The sequence below is a fragment of the Ochlerotatus camptorhynchus genome, unplaced genomic scaffold, assembly GCF_037179485.1.
Source record: "Ochlerotatus camptorhynchus isolate MF236.1 unplaced genomic scaffold, CSIRO-AGI_Acam_v1.1 ptg000328l, whole genome shotgun sequence".
NCBI lineage: Eukaryota > Metazoa > Arthropoda > Insecta > Diptera > Culicidae > Ochlerotatus > Ochlerotatus camptorhynchus.
This window is the reverse complement of record NW_027040816.1, coordinates 3,680,706-3,698,086: the sequence shown is the minus strand read 5'-3', so window position 1 is coordinate 3,698,086 and position 17,381 is coordinate 3,680,706. Positions and strand designations below refer to the sequence as shown.

The following is a 17,381-nucleotide window of genomic DNA, read 5'->3' as shown; positions in this document are numbered from 1 at the left end:
TTGAAAACACATGAATGGAACGTGTGGATTTTTTTTAGTGTAGATTAGACACCTGAATCAGTTTAAGGTTCAGGACCTCAGTTGTAGAATTACAACCGTAGATTGTTTACAGTTAGCGTCCTTGACCTGTCATCGTTCACCACTGTACTATCCTTAACTATTTTTACGTGGATACATCTCCACATTCGTCACTCGCACGATAGCGACAGATCCACTGACTCGTCCTTCTCTCTTCGTCAGACACAATCTACCATTAGTCGTCCATGGCCCGATTCTCACCGCTGGCGTGGTTCATAATAACCGTTTGAAATTATATAAACTGAACATTTAATTTTACTCTACCTTTCCACAACCAATCAAAATCAAATTTGCCGTTCAGTAACATCACATTCATCGAGCAACTAGAAATCATCAACCAAACAAATGAAAATCATTTTAAAATCCATGGATACAGCAACCAATCATTGAGATTGTTGATTTGTCAGCTTGGGCTCTCAGTCTAGACCTGCGTTTATGTTGCATACTGTCCCTTGTTGCACGTAGGGATAGGGATGTCAGCTCCCTGGTGAAAATACGCTTACCTGTCCAGATTGGTGTGAAATGCGAAATAGATCAATAACCCTTTTCACACCCAAATGTACGAGGCGTTCTAATAGACTCTATATAATAGTTTTTAAACTAAAGTATCGTACTAAACATATGATTGATTTGTTAATGTAAAATTGATGGATAACTTGTACTTGTACACTCGATAGGACGAAGATGGGCGCTTATGCCGAATTAGTTCTCTACCATTGCCCTTGTTCATGAATTGCTAATTAACAGTACAAAGATAATGCTAATGTGATACAACGAACAATGACGAACAAGTTATGTTAAAAAATAAATCTATCAAAGCCAAAAAAATTAAATGTTTTTATAAAATATCTCAGAATGTCAAGAAATTTCCGAATTCAAGCTGAACATTGAATTGCTTTTTCTTTCATTGATAACTTGAACACACACCGTTTCTTGTTGTGTTTGACGTATTAGATGCTAGATAAAAGCTTTTTTTTTAACGATCTGTGTGCTGCAAATACCTGGGAATGTCTTTACATGGCCGTGGGGATGCAAAGAGAAAGTCGACGAAGAGAATCTGTCAATGGTACTTACGACCTAAGTCAATGTTCAGCTTGAATTATGAAAAATCAAGGAGTATTGAAATAGCTTCCAAATTCCGGAACGTAAAATTCAATCAAGCAGGAATCTCAAACTTTCGCCGATCCAAGGTTTTTTTAAATATCCTGTAATCTAGTATTAATAGAAAGTTAATGAATTATTTTCAAACATTGGCCGGGGATCGCTATACTTGTTTTTTTTCAAAACTGTAAACTCCAAATTCAGCATTTATATGGTAGAGAACACTACGGTCGCTTCTGGTTGTTAAATTCTACCGATTCATGGAGACGCACGATCATTCAGTTCAACAGAAGGGTGTAGAGTAACATCTGTAAGGCAACGTATAGAATCTTGTCACTAAGTATTTGCAGAAGTAAACATTCTGTCAAGCTGCCAGATGCCAAAATCCACAACGCTCGAGCGCCAAAATATCACTATTAATCTTTCCTCGTAAAATTCCATTCCATTTCGAATGTGGCATAGACGCAGAAATCTTGACACCAGTCCAACCAGCGCGATCCATGAATGACAGTGATCCAAATAGAACCGCAATGAAAAACGACTAATTACTAACAATATCAATAAACACGGTTGTATTTTGTATTTTCAATGGTTGAAAATCAGACGTCACAGTCGGTCTGCCCGTCTCAACGTTTTTTTTTTTCGATTCCCCTGTACTTGGGGTGGAAGATCATCACCCAAATGAAACATCACAGTCAGTTGTTTAATTGGTTCGGAAATTTATGGACTGTTTTGAGTTTTTGAATATTATTGCATGCATGCGAGATATTAATAGAGTTTCAAAAATAGACGCCTGACTGCGGTTCAACGATTCTGACATGTGATTTATTGGGAGAAAATGGTTGAATTTGTATTTTTATACACCAAGTCGTACCACGTGCTAGATGCTAGATGCGGTTTGCGGTGGGCGCGAATGGATGAACTTGGAATTTCCAGGGTCACCGTTGTGGGTTGCCAGAAATAGTATATAATCCGGATCCTGCGGGAACTTTTCCGCCCAGCAAGACATTGTTGAGATTCATTTCGAAACTCCTAATGATGTTGCTAATTAGCAAAAAGCGAAACACAAGTTAACCACTACAATGACCGTCCTTTTTCTTTGCTGTCCTTCCAGTACGATTCCAACGAAGTGCACTCCTCGGACGAGTACGAAGAGGGAAACTTTGACGAAAGTGAAAGCGACACCGAGGAAGGCAGCACCAGCGTTTTCGGCATTCCGGACGGTTTCCCAATAGACGACATGGAAACGGAAATCAGTGTCCAAAGCACCTCCAATACGATCGACGGCAAACGAAAAGCCCGTTCCATCAACGGATTGACCTACCAGGGGGTACCGATTCTCGAAGAGTCCTACATGAACCGGCACCATCAGCAGAATCGAACCCGGCATCAGCTCCATCATTTCCACCAGGGTGAACCTCACTACCAGCAGATGCGACAGCGACCGGAGGAAACGGCCACCCCACCGCCTCAGCTGAAGCTCAAGTGGGATGATGAATCCAACAGGTGACGAAATGTTTGCTTTGATCATGATTTATTATTATTATTACTCAACCTTTGCTTGCTGATAAATTCACTTACCGGTGAAATGTACCTTTCTCGTGTGCAAGGTGATTTATTCTATGTAAGTCGTTGGGAAAATCGTTACTCATGAGGCATAAATAAATGTAAAAAATCACAGTATCATTTTCATGTGAAATAAAAAATAATGCAATAGGTGCTAGTTTATCAATAGAGCACTTGAACTAAAAACATCGAGGCAAAAATTAAGCAAATTCCATTCCAGCTCGAAGAGCGTTCTAATCAATATGTACATTCTGCTCGTCTCACGCCTCTCTCTTTGTTTCTCCTCAATTACACACAGGGAAATTCCATCACATCACCAGTTGAACACCGGCACTGCTGCTTCTGTCGCTGCTGGCAGGCATCATCGTATTACCATCGAAGCCAGGAGGCACCACAATGTTCACCGGCCGGCTTTTACCACCCAAAGCACCATCCCACTTCCGTCGTCCTCCTCCTCCTCCTACACGACCCACCGGAATGACTTTAGTAAAAGCGAAAAATTCCCCGGAAACTCAAAATCGAACCTGGTAAGTGAATTTCTGTTTGGCTCTGTTTTGTGATTATCCGTTCGAGCGAGCAATTTGAGTTGGACGGAAATATGCATTTTGATAAGGTTTCTCTCATTGCGGCAGATTGGACCGGATTATACCACCAAACCACCGGGGCCGACCCATGACCGGCGCAGTCGCGTGATGATGACCAATAACGGGGAGAATAATAAATTCCAGAAGGTCATCAAAAATCCGGGCACTTATATGGTGAGTTAATGGCGTGCTACATTCCCGAATAGAAGGCATTCAATTAAATTTTTAGATTAGTTTGCTGATTGAATTTGAGGGAGCTCGAAAGTTCCACGTTTCAAGTGGACAATCGTAAATAAGTTTCTTAAAAAAAAAAAAAACTCGTCAACTTTTCAAAGCAATGCTGCCTTGATATTTTTTCATTAAGTTAAAATCAGTTGCAATGAAGCTTGCATGTTTTGTTATATCAGCGAAAAATATGGCATTTCGAAAAAGCAGAACTTTAACTTGAACTATAGACGATTGATTTCCAGGATTTTCGTTTTTTTTTTTTTTTTTTAACTCTTTATTTGTTCCAAATTCAAAATAAATTACATTTCATTTTTAACCTAGGTGCTCCAGTTACTACAGTAACTTACCAGCCTTAATTGTTATGATATATATCTAAGTGTTTTTACATTGTTCCTGTCTTGGCAATTCAGTATTTTAAACAGGTTTTTTAAACCTGCATGTCAGTATAACAATTGATATCTTAAAACTAAAAACTAAAACTAAATCTTATCTAAGTATAAAGGGAATTAATCGTTGCAATTGAGGATTCTAACGATTTTTGCCGGAAATTATTAATTATTTTGTTGGACATTTGTGCTAAAATCTCAACATTCGAAATTCTATGTACTTCGGTAGTACTGTACCAGGGAGGCAACTTCAAAATCATCTTCAGAACTTTGTTCTGTATCCTTTGAAGTGCTTTTTTCCTGGTAGTGCAACAACAAGACCAATTGGCACAGCGTAAAGCATGGCCGGTCTAAAAACTTGTTTAAATATTAGAAGTTTATTCGTCAGGCAAAGTTTGGATTTCCTGTTTATAAGAGGATACAAACATTTTATATATTTGTTACATTTGGCTTGAATGCCCTCAATGTGATCTTTAAAAGTTAATTTATGGTCAAGTATTAATCCAAGATATTTCACTTGGTTTGACCAGGAAATTGGAACTCCGTTCATAGTGACTATGTGACTACTACTAGGTTTCAAAAAGGAAGCCCTGGGCTTATGTGGAAATATTATAAGTTGAGTTTTGGAAGCGTTGGGAGAAATCTTCCATTTTTGTAAATAAGAAGAGAAAATATCTAAACTTTTCTGAAGTCTGCTGCAAATAACACGAAGACTTCTTCCTTTAGCGGAAATGCCTGTGTCATCAGCGAACAAAGATTTGTGGCAACCCTGAGGCAAATCAGGGAGGTCCGAAGTGAAAATGTTATACAATATAGGCCCAAGAATGCTACCTTGAGGAACTCCTGCTCTAACAGGTAGTCGATTAGATTTGGAATTTTGATAATTTACCTGCAGAGTTCTGTCAGTTAAATAATTTTGAACTAATTTCATAATGTAAAGTGGAAAATTAAACTTTTTCAATTTAGCAATCAAACCTTCATGCCAAACACTGTCGAATGCTTTTTCTATGTCTAGAAGAGCAACTCCAGTCGAGTGGCCTTCAGATTTGTTTGAACGAATTAAATTGTTAACTCTTAAGAGTTGATGAGTAGTTGAATGCCCATGGCGAAATCCAAACTGCTCATCTGCAAAAATTGAGTTCGTATTGATGTGAAGCATCATTCTATTCAAAATTATTTTTTCAAAAAGTTTACTTATTGAAGAAAGCAAACTTATTGGACGGTAGCTAGAAGCTTCAGCTGGATTTTTATCCGGCTTCAAAATTGGAACAACTTTTGCATTTTTCCATTTATCAGGAAAGTATGCCAAATGGAAACATCTGTTAAATAATTTTACCAAGAAAGACAAGGTACTCTCTGGGAGTTTTTTGATGAGGATATAGAAAATTCCATCATCACCTGGAGCTTTCATATTTTGAAATTTTTTAGTTATAGACCTTACTTCGTCCAAATCAGTCCCCCAGGAATCATCAAAAATATTTTCCCGAGAGAAAATATTCAGAAAATCCCGAGCAACCTGATTCTCAATAGAACTAGTAAGACCCAAACTGAAATTATGGGAACTCTCGAATTGCTTAGCAAGTTTCTGAGCTTTTTCCAAATTTGTGATCAAAATTTTACCACCTTCTTTAAGCGCTGGAATTGGCTTTTGAGGTTTTTTCAAAATTTTTGTGAGTTTCCAAAAGGGTTTGGAACTCGGGTCTAATTTAGAAACATTATTTTCAAAAGTTTTGTTCCTCAGGGCAGAGAATCGCTTTTTAATTTGTTTTTGCAAATCCCGCCAGATAACTTTCATGGCAGGATCGCGTGTTCTTTGAAATTGTCTCCTACGGACATTTTTAAGACGGATCAAGAGCTGAAGATCATCGTCTATTATAATTGAATCGAATTTAACCTCGCATTTTGGTACTGAGGCAGCTCTTGCTTCAACTATAGAAGTAGTCAGAGATTCAAGAGCATAATTAATTTCATCTTTGGTTTGCAAAGGAATGTTTGGATCGAAGTTATATTCCATAAATGTTCGATATTGCTCCCAATCAACCCTATGGTAATTGAAAGTAAAGCTGTTGGGATTAGAAATTATTTCTTGGGATATTTCAAAAGTAACTTGAAGGTGATCAGAACCGAAGTCAGCATGGGTAACCAATTGGCTACAAAGATGACATGAATCAGTTAAGGCCAAATCAATAGTTGAGGGATTTCTTGCAGAAGAAAAGCATGTTGGGCTGTTTGGATATTGAATAGTGTAATAACCTGCAGAACAATCATCAAACAGAATATTACCATTGGAATTGCTTTGAGCATTATTCCATGAGCGGTGTTTTGCATTAAAATCACCAATAATGAAGAATTTAGACCTATGACGGGTAAGTTTCTGAAGGTCACCCTTGAGAAAATTCTTTTGCTGGCCTACGCATTGGAATGGCAAATAGGCAGCTATAAACGTAAGTTGTCCAAATTTTGTTTCAACAGAAACTCCCAAAGTTTCAAAAACTTTGGTTTCAAATGAAGAAAGTATTTTGTGTTTGATTCGTCTATGAATAATGATGGCAACGCCACCACAGGGTCCATCAAGACGATCATTTCTATAAATCAAGTAATTTGCGTCCTTCTTAACCTTATGGTCAGGTTTAAGGAACGTTTCAGTTATAACGGCAATATGCACGTTATGAACTCTCAAAAAATTTAAATAGCTCGTCTTCATTATCTTTAAGAGATCGAGCATTCCAATTTAAAATGTTTAATGCTTTAAAATCCATTACTGAATTTTAAAGTCATGACAATATTATTAGCAAATTTTACTCCAGTTTGAATAGCATCAAACATGGAGTTAGATTTAAGCATATCAGAAATCATGTCAATTAATGAATTCTGTAAAAATTTCATTTTTGGAGCAGTAATGCTTCCTAAGTCAAAATTGTCAAAATTTCCGTTAGAACGTTGGTTAGTATTTTGATTTCTACCCGCTGCAATAGCAGCATAGGTAGCTCCATTAACTCGCTGAACATTGTTAGCAGCGAGGGGAGTAGGTACAGATGAAACATTTGAAGCAGGGGTGATATTTGTACCTACGGGTACGAATGTAGAATTTGTTCCTCGCTGACCGTTGTTAACAGCAGAGGAATTTGTACCTGGTCGGAAACGTGGAGCGTTTCCTACCTGTCGGTTAGAACGAGATTGTAGGATCGCTTTGCGAGTCTTACATTCCCAAAAATTGGATTTGTGGTTTTCACCACAATTTGAACATTTAAATTTCTTAGGATCTTCCTTCACAGGACAGTCGTCCTTTGCGTGAGAGGAATCACCACAATTCATGCATTTAGCTGGCATGTAGCAATTTTTAGTTCCGTGGCCCCAACCCTGGCACTTACGGCACTGAGTGAGGTTTTGGAAATTTCCTCCAGTCTTCCTGAAGTGTTCCCACTTCACTCGGACATGGAGCATAAGGCTAGCTTTTTCTAAGGCCTTAAGGTTGTTTAGCTCACTAGACTTGAAGTGAACTAAATAAAAATCATTAGAAATCCCGTTGCGCGAATCGCCAGGACGGGATTTCATTTTCATTTTGATTACTTGGAGTGGCACAACTCCAAGTAATTTTGCCAGTTCATCTTTGATCTGATCCAGGGATTCACCACTGGGCAGTCCTTTCATGACAACCTTGAACACACGTTCAGTTTTGGTGTCGTAAGTAAAAAATTTGTGCTTCTTCTCAGTAAGATACTTGAGAAGACATTTAAATCCGTCCAAGGTTTCAGCCAATACACGGCATTCACCCCGACGTCCAATTTGTAGTGAAAACTTAACTTTCACGAAATTCAAAAGTTCCATGCGAAGAGCATGGAAATCGGTAGTGGTTATCACAATAGGGGGAATCTTTTCCTTCTTGGCATTAAGCCGGGAAAGTTTACTAGAATTTTTCTTGGATGATGGATCATTCTCATCATCCGTGAGCAAATCAAATTGATTACTCAAATTAATTTCATCAGAAGGGGGGTCAAGAGTTTGCCCCTTTCTTTTGCGTTTAGGTGCCATGGCGGCAGTAAATTTTTATCCAAATCGACTTCCAAGCAGATTACTATAAGAATCTGAAGGATCGAAGAGGAATTTTCCAAATCGATATCCAAGAAGGATTACCTCGGGTAGGGTCCAAACAAGGATCGAAGAGGAATAAGAGGAGTTGAACAAGGTAGAAAATTTTTACAGGTTGAGCACTGAAAAGTGCGATTATGCGATTATCCAAATCGACTTCCAAGCAGATTACTATAAGAATCTGAAGGATCGAAGAGGAATTTTCCAAATCGATATCCAAGAAGGATTACCTCGGGTAGGGTCCAAACAAGGATCGAAGAGGAATAAGAGGAGTTGAACAAGGTAGAAAATTTTTACAGGTTGAGCACTGAAAAGTGCTGTTTAAATTTGTTGTAGCTTTAGGTAGTAGTAACGCTTCCTTAAGCAAAAAGCAAATAGATCCGCACGGCAAGAGAGCACGATGCGGACTCCCAGGATTTTCGTTTGATTGTTTTGTTCGATGACTGACATGATGTTGTTTTCACATTTTTCATTATCAAAGTCTGTAGTTTTATCAACCGGTGGAAACTAATGATTTAAAATTGACTCACTACTATCTATTGGTCCCAAACAAATCGATTAACGTGCCCCATTCTAGTCGACATTCTAGTACTACACTATGTTTGTTTTGATTCGCTATGAAAGTTTGACAGATAAAATGAGGGGTTCTTGGATTTTCCTATGTTTCGAGGGGTGCATCGATTAGCTTGGGACCGAAGAGAGTACTGAGAGCTGAGCCAAAAAGTTGAGCATATTTATTCGGGACCTTCTAGTCTAAGAGTTACCTCTATGGTTTTATCACGTAATAAAGGGTGGAACGACCAAAAAGTGGTCACTCAAAATTAAGTGTAGACAAATAATGTTAATAAATTAATCATTTGTTTTATGTCATTCTGGCAGCTTACTCTCACATCAAGCTCTGATATTGTTGAGTTCACTCTTTGCTTTGCCATGCGGTTGACCTCTTTCACAATCTTATTGTATTGTTAAATTAAGGAATTTGTAACGTACACACTAAGGAATTTCTGTCGGTCCAAGTTCCATTCCCGTTGGCAACGATTTGAAAACAGCATTTGGAATCTACATCCAATGCTTCCTTGTTTTCAGTGTAGCGCCGAATCCTTTCGACAAAAACTTGTTTTTGTTCATTGGTGGATCAATTTGCAACACTAACACATTGATCACGACTGCAGCCAAATTTTTGCATGGGTTGCAGTGATCCCCACCTTGAAACAAAATTAAAGTAAATTACAGTTGAGTCGGTTACCTTTTCCATTCGATTTGAATATCGTCCTCAAAATTAATGTTCTCCGGTAAAGTCGACTGCAAATCAAGCAATGCCCATCGGTAAACGTTACCGATCGTTCGGTAAATTTGACAGCTAATTTTGCTAACCCAGTTTACAGATTTTTCGGTAATGTTCTCAATTACCGAAAACATTACCGACCGTTCAGACACAGACAAACAGACGTAACTCTTCATTGTGTATCTTCGTTTACGAATTTAACGGTTGATTTGAATATTATCAGTTCCGCGAACTACTAGCCTCAGCGCTGGCATCAGATCATTTTGACGTTTCTATACTTTCTACAGAACTTTTATGCAATATTGTTTGCGAGTTAGCGAGCAAGCTTGTTTTCCGCGAGAAGCCCGAGAGATGTCGTTAATGAGGTCATATGTTTTGAGATACTATTTTTTCAAGAAAAACTTTTTCAAAGAGTTACGTCTGTTTGTCTGTGGTTCAGATGTTGAAAATTCGGTAAATGAATTACCGAAGTCGGTGTTTTTTTCTAAGTGTGTATAGTACTGTAGCTGACACTGGCCGATAACGTGTAAGCATGCGGCTTAAGCGCCACTCCGGTAAAGGAGACCGCATGCCAATTTGAGTTTGCCCGGATGAGACTACCAAGTATAAATCTTCCTAAAAAGAAGAGATCGAGCCAGTTTGACTACCATCGAAATTGATCGGGTAGAAACCCCTATTGCAAAGCAGCATAATCTATCACATCAACAAAAAATTTCTCTAAAGCTCCCGATAAGAGAGCACACAAACCTAAAACGACGCTACACGTCTAGTTCTCGTCATCGGCAGTTCCAACTGCTTTCCGCCAGAGGCGCAGCCACAGCAAAAGAGAAACGCAACATAAAAGTCAAATTCCGACCACGCGGAAGACAACAACAGAATTAAGGCCTAAACGCAATATGGGCGGAAGCGGAACGGAAACGGAAAGTTTGACAGTTGTCACAAATGACATCAAGATGCCTAACCGACGTCGATTTGGTTCTAACTAATTTTCAATCCGACAAGTTGGCTGACTCAGATCGGGCTTTTCCACTGCCGCTGCCGTTCCGCTTCCGCTGTCGTTGCGCTTGGGCCTTTATGAAACGGACTATGCACCACCAATATCAACGTCAACCAAACCGTTTGTTTACAATAAAATTACAAATTTTATATCTATCTTGCATATTTCCATCGGTAGGGGTCTTATTTTATAATTTTTCACTTATTTGAACGGATTTACAGCCCTTATAACACCACATTAAAAATCCGGAACATCATAACCGCTGGGGTAGTTTTATAAATCTTCACTTTTATTACCAAAATATGTGGTAGCACCAGCCGGATCACTGCTAAATCGATAGAGAAAACAGAATATTCCATGTGGATGATGATTACAACCACCTGCGATGGATAAAAATCCTTTCTTCTACACTCAATTTTTTTAGCGGCGCCGGTGGTGTAGTGGTAAGCGTGATTACCTCTCACCCCAGCAGGCCTGGGTTCAATCCCAGTCGGCGCCACCGGGATGTTCTGAGGCATAACATCTCTGATCACGCCTTCCTTCGGAAGGGAAGTAAAGCATTTGGTCCCCGGTTCATGAGTTGATGGGTCGATAGGTAGGGTCCAGGTGTGGGAGCTGCCTCTCTGGCGTCGGTAGCATTGGTGCTCAGCACGGAAAACAAGATCGACGGAAAACAAATCAAAGGAAAAAAAAAAATACACTCAATTTAGCTGAAAGTGAACAAAACATTAACAGATATACCAACTACCTGCATGAATTTGAATTTTGATATAATCAAATTCCCTTGATCTAGGCAACCTCTGAGTGTCAAAAATAACATTTGTTTTTCTTCATTCGTGGCTGGATTCTCATTATCGCCTCTGTTGTTGTTAATATTGATATTCGTCTTCATCTTGGTCGGGATGATATTGAGGATCAAATGCAAAATTATTATTTTCATTTTAAACAAATATAGCGCTTAAGAACGTGGTTTTTAGACACAAGACGACGGCAAATTATTGCCTCAAGCTGAACTGGTGAACTGGTCGACAATATTCAAAATAATCATTTTGCCCAAAATGTCGTTGATTATTTTGCTTTTGAGGATCACTTCTGATTTTGACAATTTTGGGTTTGATAATCGAGCACTGGTGAATATCAACAAACGCGTATTCGTTGATGTATAATGAACTCATTTGTTCATTTCGCTCGTTTCGTAACTACGAAGATGTTCAAAACAAACGCAATTCATCTACACTGGGTTGAAGCGATACTCCTTGCATGTGATGGTAAATGATAAAAACAGACACTGCTTCCTATGCTTCACGGTGAAAATTTCAGCCTTCATCACTCTTTCGATGGTTCCCTTATTCACCACCAGAGGCTGAAACGATCGCTTAGTTTCTATTGGATTCGCCTATTGTAGTGTGCTCTTGTGCTTTAACACGGTGTCTACGATAGGTATCCCACGACGATACGGCAAGCGAAAAGGACAAAGCTTGGCATCCGGGTGTCTAAAATGAATGGGTTGGGTGGGCGTCCATAGATGACGAAACATACGAACGTTTTGTCGACACCAAACCTCAAATTCATGGTACTTGTCCAAATTCGTGAAGCATTATGCTCTTCGACCTATGGTAGGCAAAACGTATCGTCCGTGCCGCCCTGACCGGACGCCACACTCAACAAAAAACAATCGGAACGGATTCACCAGTTGGTTTAACTGCTGTTGACTCCTGCGCTGTTGTTACCAGCTGTGACGATGGTGTGCCATCGATTTCCACGTGGGTGGACGAACGGTGATTTCACCAGAAGTGGCACTCGACAACCACAAAACCCCGATAAGCAATGTGCTTGCGTATCGCTTTCCACCGTACAAGGGGGCGGTTGCCGGAATATCTCGCCCCGGGGATGCAGATGATGGCGTTGGAAGTGGACGTAGCCGTCGGCTGGTCTAGATTCGATTCTTCGCTCACACAAAATCTAGCCTATGACGCACACTACGTTTAGCTTTATAACTAACTATTTTACAAAACTTTACGATAACGCGAACAAAACGAAACACTTCCACTGTATTCTGCGGTTCTGACGAAAGTCAAGCGAAACCGTGACCCTCAGCTTCGGGAGGGTGACCTTAGCCGAACTCAACGGAGGTTCGATTTTCCCGTGAAGTTCTTTGAACTAGATCGGCAATACGAGAAATTATTTTGATCGCTGGCCCTTCATTTAAAGTCAAGTGTAGTGACAACTCTCTCTTTTCCCAACTTTCCCGAAGATTTCACTGAACTTGGCCTTGGGAGAAACTGCACAACAAGTTTTACTGAGATGCACAAGGTCGAGTGGCGTTACTCGCATTCTATTTTTATAGTAAATCGGCCAGTCTCGTTTCGCTACTGGCATAGTTTTTGGCGTATGGATTAGGGTTAACTACCCCATTTCCGGTCTATTAACCACAACCCACACTTAGTCTTTCTTAATCTAGCACAGTTTAGCACCAAACGAAATATTATTATTACAGATGGCTTCCAAATTTATTTACCTTTCCGTATATACCGTAAGATTTGATAAAGAGAAACCAATAGTTGAGATATTGCCAAACGTCTAACACTGCTTCTTGACGCCAAACTCGACCTACGGATTCTAAACTCGGCCTAACGCATTGAAACGCAATTGAAACGCCAATGAATTCACTTCGGCCTATCTGATGACGATAAAAATTGATTCGGTCGGAGCGCTTCTTTTGTTTTTGGGAATAATGGGTGCAAACCATCATATCACGCGTTCTCATTGACTTCGTTCCGTAGCTTATTAACTCAAGTATTGTACCAAACACATAATTGACTTGTTAACTCTGAGATCATGGATTTATTTGAAGTTTTCTGCTCGATAGGCCCAAAATGGGCTATTAGGCCGAAGTAGTTCTCTACACATCTATTTCATCCTAATTTTATTTATGGCTAATTTAATATTTACAACATGGAGCGAAGGCTACAGTACACCATTTTAGAATATATTTTTTTTCGTATTATCAACATATTCTGGACCCTTGTTGAGTATTTCTTTTGATGATTGTTCAATGTTTTTAAAATGGCCGAAGTTTTCCATTGGCACTATTCACATGCAAAAAATCAAACCGACTGGTTGAAACCCCGCCGAGAAAAAGCGGTGGGTGCAACTCAGTGGGTAACGCGATCTTCGGGGTATAGCTGTACTGATTACTTGTAAATGAAGCATACATTTAGGCTTTATCTTTGTTCTTCATCTATTGAATTTCAAAGAATCACGCCTGATGGATATGCTGTCCACACTACAATTCGCAGGGCGCATTATGCTTCACTCATATCGGTAAACTGCGGAATTGGCAATCTAAATTGATCTTCCAAGGAGAATAGAAAAATACGTAGAGTACGAAAGTGATGATGATTTCAAAAATTTTCACGGGGAAGTATAGGAGTGTAAGCTTAAAAGCATTTTTTTTAATCTGGATGCTGCTACGGTGCTCAGATAAGATACTAGGGCAAAAATCTGACCAAAATCATAAACTGCTATTTTGAGAAATATTAGGCATGTAAAAAGTAATAATTATTGATTTTGAGTCAAATTGAAAAAAAAAAAACAAAGTATTGATGAAAATTTGCCAAATTTGCTCTAAGCTTATGTAGAACATACGGGCTTCAAAATGCTCGTAAACGCCAACCCGGATGAGTTTTCACCACTAATGTGTTCATGCCAACTTGAGATTCCATTTGTCCATAGATCATACGATTGAATCACGCAGAAATTGCCACCTTTTTTACAATTAAAAGTACAAAAATACTTAATAATCACATTTTATCAAACTTTTTTGAAACAAGCTGAAACATTAAAATATTGAGACCATTATCTATCATCTAGTTGGTACTGAATACAAGAAACTAATTTGCTACGGTTCTACTAAATAGTTGGTTTTAGAAAAAAAAAATATAGCTCTATGACAACACTTCCCAAAACTTTTAAACATAATTTGACGTATTTCAACCGTTGCCATTTTGTGCCGCATATATTTAAGTATACAACAAAAATAAAAGAACATAGAAAACTTTAAAATTGTTATTATATGTCTATTGAGTAGCCGTTATGTTTTCTACTAACGTAGCAATAACAAGATTTTATTAAAATAATTTGTTCACAAATGCTTTTTAAAGGGTGTCCAACATCAAATTGCATCACGGAAAAAAACGCTGTAGAAAATAACAATTTGGGCATTTTCTCTTGAAATTTGGGACGAAGTATTTTAGAGTGTATTTTTTACACTGTATTTTTATCGCTGTCAGTTTTTCGAAAGTTGGAAAAAATGGCGTCACCCGAAAAGCAACGTCACGAATTGATTTTGCGCAAGCACCTGGAAAATCCTTAACTCTCTCATCGGGACATCGGAAAACAACCCAAGGCGAACCAGCCAATGGCTGAAAGCCTTGTAAATAAAGGAAAAAAAAAAAAAAAAAAATCGGAAAACAACTCGAAATCGTGCAGTCAACGGTGAGTCGCGTGATTAAACGTTACTATGAAACTCTGAGCATCGAACGGAAGGAGAAATGCGGACAGAATGGATGTTCTATTAGTGATCAGGATCACAAGCGTGTCGTGAATGCGTTTAAGCGGAATCCCAATGTTTCGGTCAGGGATGTGGCCAAAAAAGTTACATCTGTTCAAGTCTTTCGTTCAGAGAGCCAAGGACCGGGAGGGACTGTATACGTACAAAGTGTAGAAGGCTCCAAATCGTGACGAATGGCATGGAAATGGGGCCGGAAACTGTACACCCAGATGCTGACGAAGCCTCGTTGTCTCATCATGGATCATGAGACTTACGTCAAGGCGGACTTTTGCCAGCTTCTGGGGCTACTGTTCTTCACCGACCAGCACAAGTTTGATGTTCCGGAGGATGTAAGGAAGCAGAAACTTTCAAAGTTTACCGAGAAATACATGATTTGGCAAGCGATCTGCTCATGTGGCAAACGGAGTGCGCCGTTTGTGACTACCGGGACAGTAAACGGGGAGATCTACCTCAAGGACTGTCTACAAAAGCGTCTGCTTCCTCTGTTGAAGCAACACGAGGGCCCTACGATCTTCTAACCGGATCTAGCTTCGTGCCACAATTCAAATATTGTCCTGGAAGGGTACGAAGCCAACGGTCACTTTCGTACCCAAGGACCATCGAAAAATACTGGGCTATTACGAAGCAGGCCCTTCGGAAGCATCCCAACGAGGTCAAATCTGAGGAAGACATGAAGAAAAAGTGGGTTTCCGTACAGAAGAAGCTGCAGCCAGATGTTGTACAGAACCTAATGAGTAGAGTTAAGCGTAAGGTACGAGCGTACGGTTATGGTATTGAAATTGAATGAAATAAATATACCAAAAGCTTACTAATGGGTTATATTGTATTGTCTGAAAGTTTTGAAAAGGATCGGTCACCTAGGTAATTTTCTACGGCGTTTTTTCGTGATGACAATTTGATGTGGGACACCCTGTAACATTGAAAAATTCTGAAATCATCATTCCTTTCATTGTTTATCTTTTCTCGACGGGGGCTAACTTTGATTTGCCAATCCGCTTCACTGCAGCTGTTCCGACCGCAGCTACCAGAAAGTTTGTTACGGCTTGGTCCCAATCGGAACGTCCTTCCGCGGGTGCATTATTTTTCATCATCTTCATCATCTTCCTGGACAATCCGATCGGCTTCAGCAAATAAATTCGGAAGCAGCAAGTGATTGAAAGTGTCGGCAAAAATACTATATGAAATCCCACAACGGACTTTTCCGCAACAATCTATTTCCCCTATTTCTCGATGAACATTTCAAATGGCCCTATCTGCTTTGATCGATTCTCTTCATCGAATTTCTTTTTTGATAACCACTGCTATGCAAACAGATTTCGCGCTAATTTTACAACATAGTTTGATCAAGGAGATTCTCATCTAGCATCCAAAATGTCAAATACAATAGGGAAAGGTTTTGCAGCTGAGTTATTAACGGAAGAAAAAGTCGATGAAGAGAATCGATCAATGCAGATAGAACCTTTTGAAATGTTTATCTAGATTTCATCTTCCATGTCTGTGAGGCCTATTCAGGATGGATTATGCTTGACCTTTCCTCGCTTTTTACTCTCTATACATAATTTTCACACTGCCGTACTCTAACGAAACTTTCAACTCTATAGACCTTTTTGACGTTTAATCGTCTTTCTCTATCTAGCGCACATGGGAAGTTCTTGGAAGTCCTTTGAATTTCTCGTTGGAAGTTGATCCTGTAAATTTCTCCTCTGAAGAACTCTGAACTTCTCGTCGGAAATGTTGTGAAGTTCTCATCGAAAGTTCTCTGAATTTTTCGTCGAATGTTCTCAGAACTTCTTCTCGAATGTTTGCTGAATTTATCCTTCCAAGCTTCCAATTTTTTCTTGGAATATCTTTGAGCTTTTCTTCGGAAGTTCTCTGATCTTCTCCTCGGAAGTTCTCTGATCTTCTCCTCGGAAGTTCTTTGAACTTCTTCTCGGAAGTTCTCTGAACTTCTCGTCGGACGTGCTATGAACATTTTCTGAAAATCAGAACCTCTTGGCAGAAGTTCTCTAAACTTCTCGTCAGATGCACGCTGAACTTCTCGTCGGAACTTCTGAGAACTTAACTGAAGTTCTGTGAACTACTCGAAACTTCTCTTCGGAAAATCTCTGAACTACTCGTCGGAGGTTCTCTGAGTTTCTCATCGGAAGTTCCCTGAGCATCTCGTTGGAAGTTCCCTGAACCTCTCGTTGAAAATACTCTTAGCTTTTAGTCAGAAGTTCTCTGAACTTTTCGTTGAACTTCAGGGAAATTTGATGAAGTTCTGCGAACTTGAGGTAAGTTCTGTAAACCTTAGGGATTTTAATTTTTAAGTGCCCTGAACTTCTGGAAAATTCTGTGAACTTTCCGTTGGAAGTGATGTGAACTTCGCTATCACCTGAATTCGTTTGAACTTCAGAGAACTTCTTTTTAGGATTAAAGAAGTTATCAGATCATTCATAAATTGCATAGGAAAGCTCCTTCGGAGTAGTTCTGCGATCTTCAATGAAATATTGTA

General features: G+C 39.3%; 2 protein-coding genes across 2 annotated transcripts in view; one reads left to right on the top strand and one right to left on the bottom strand.

The window, feature by feature from the left end:
• Positions 1-17,381, bottom strand: part of LOC135708141 (BOS complex subunit NOMO1) — a 546,399-nt gene that overhangs the window by 331,028 nt on the left and 197,990 nt on the right. The window lies entirely within an intron of this gene.
• egr (eiger) overlaps positions 1-17,381 on the top strand; it is a 72,439-nt gene that overhangs the window by 53,356 nt on the left and 1,702 nt on the right. Inside the window, exons 3-5 of the mRNA XM_065230156.1 lie at positions 2,294-2,685; positions 3,044-3,272; positions 3,378-3,503. Of these exons, the coding sequence (XP_065086228.1) occupies positions 2,294-2,685; positions 3,044-3,272; positions 3,378-3,503 (747 nt within the window). The remainder of the gene's footprint in view (positions 1-2,293; positions 2,686-3,043; positions 3,273-3,377; positions 3,504-17,381) is intronic.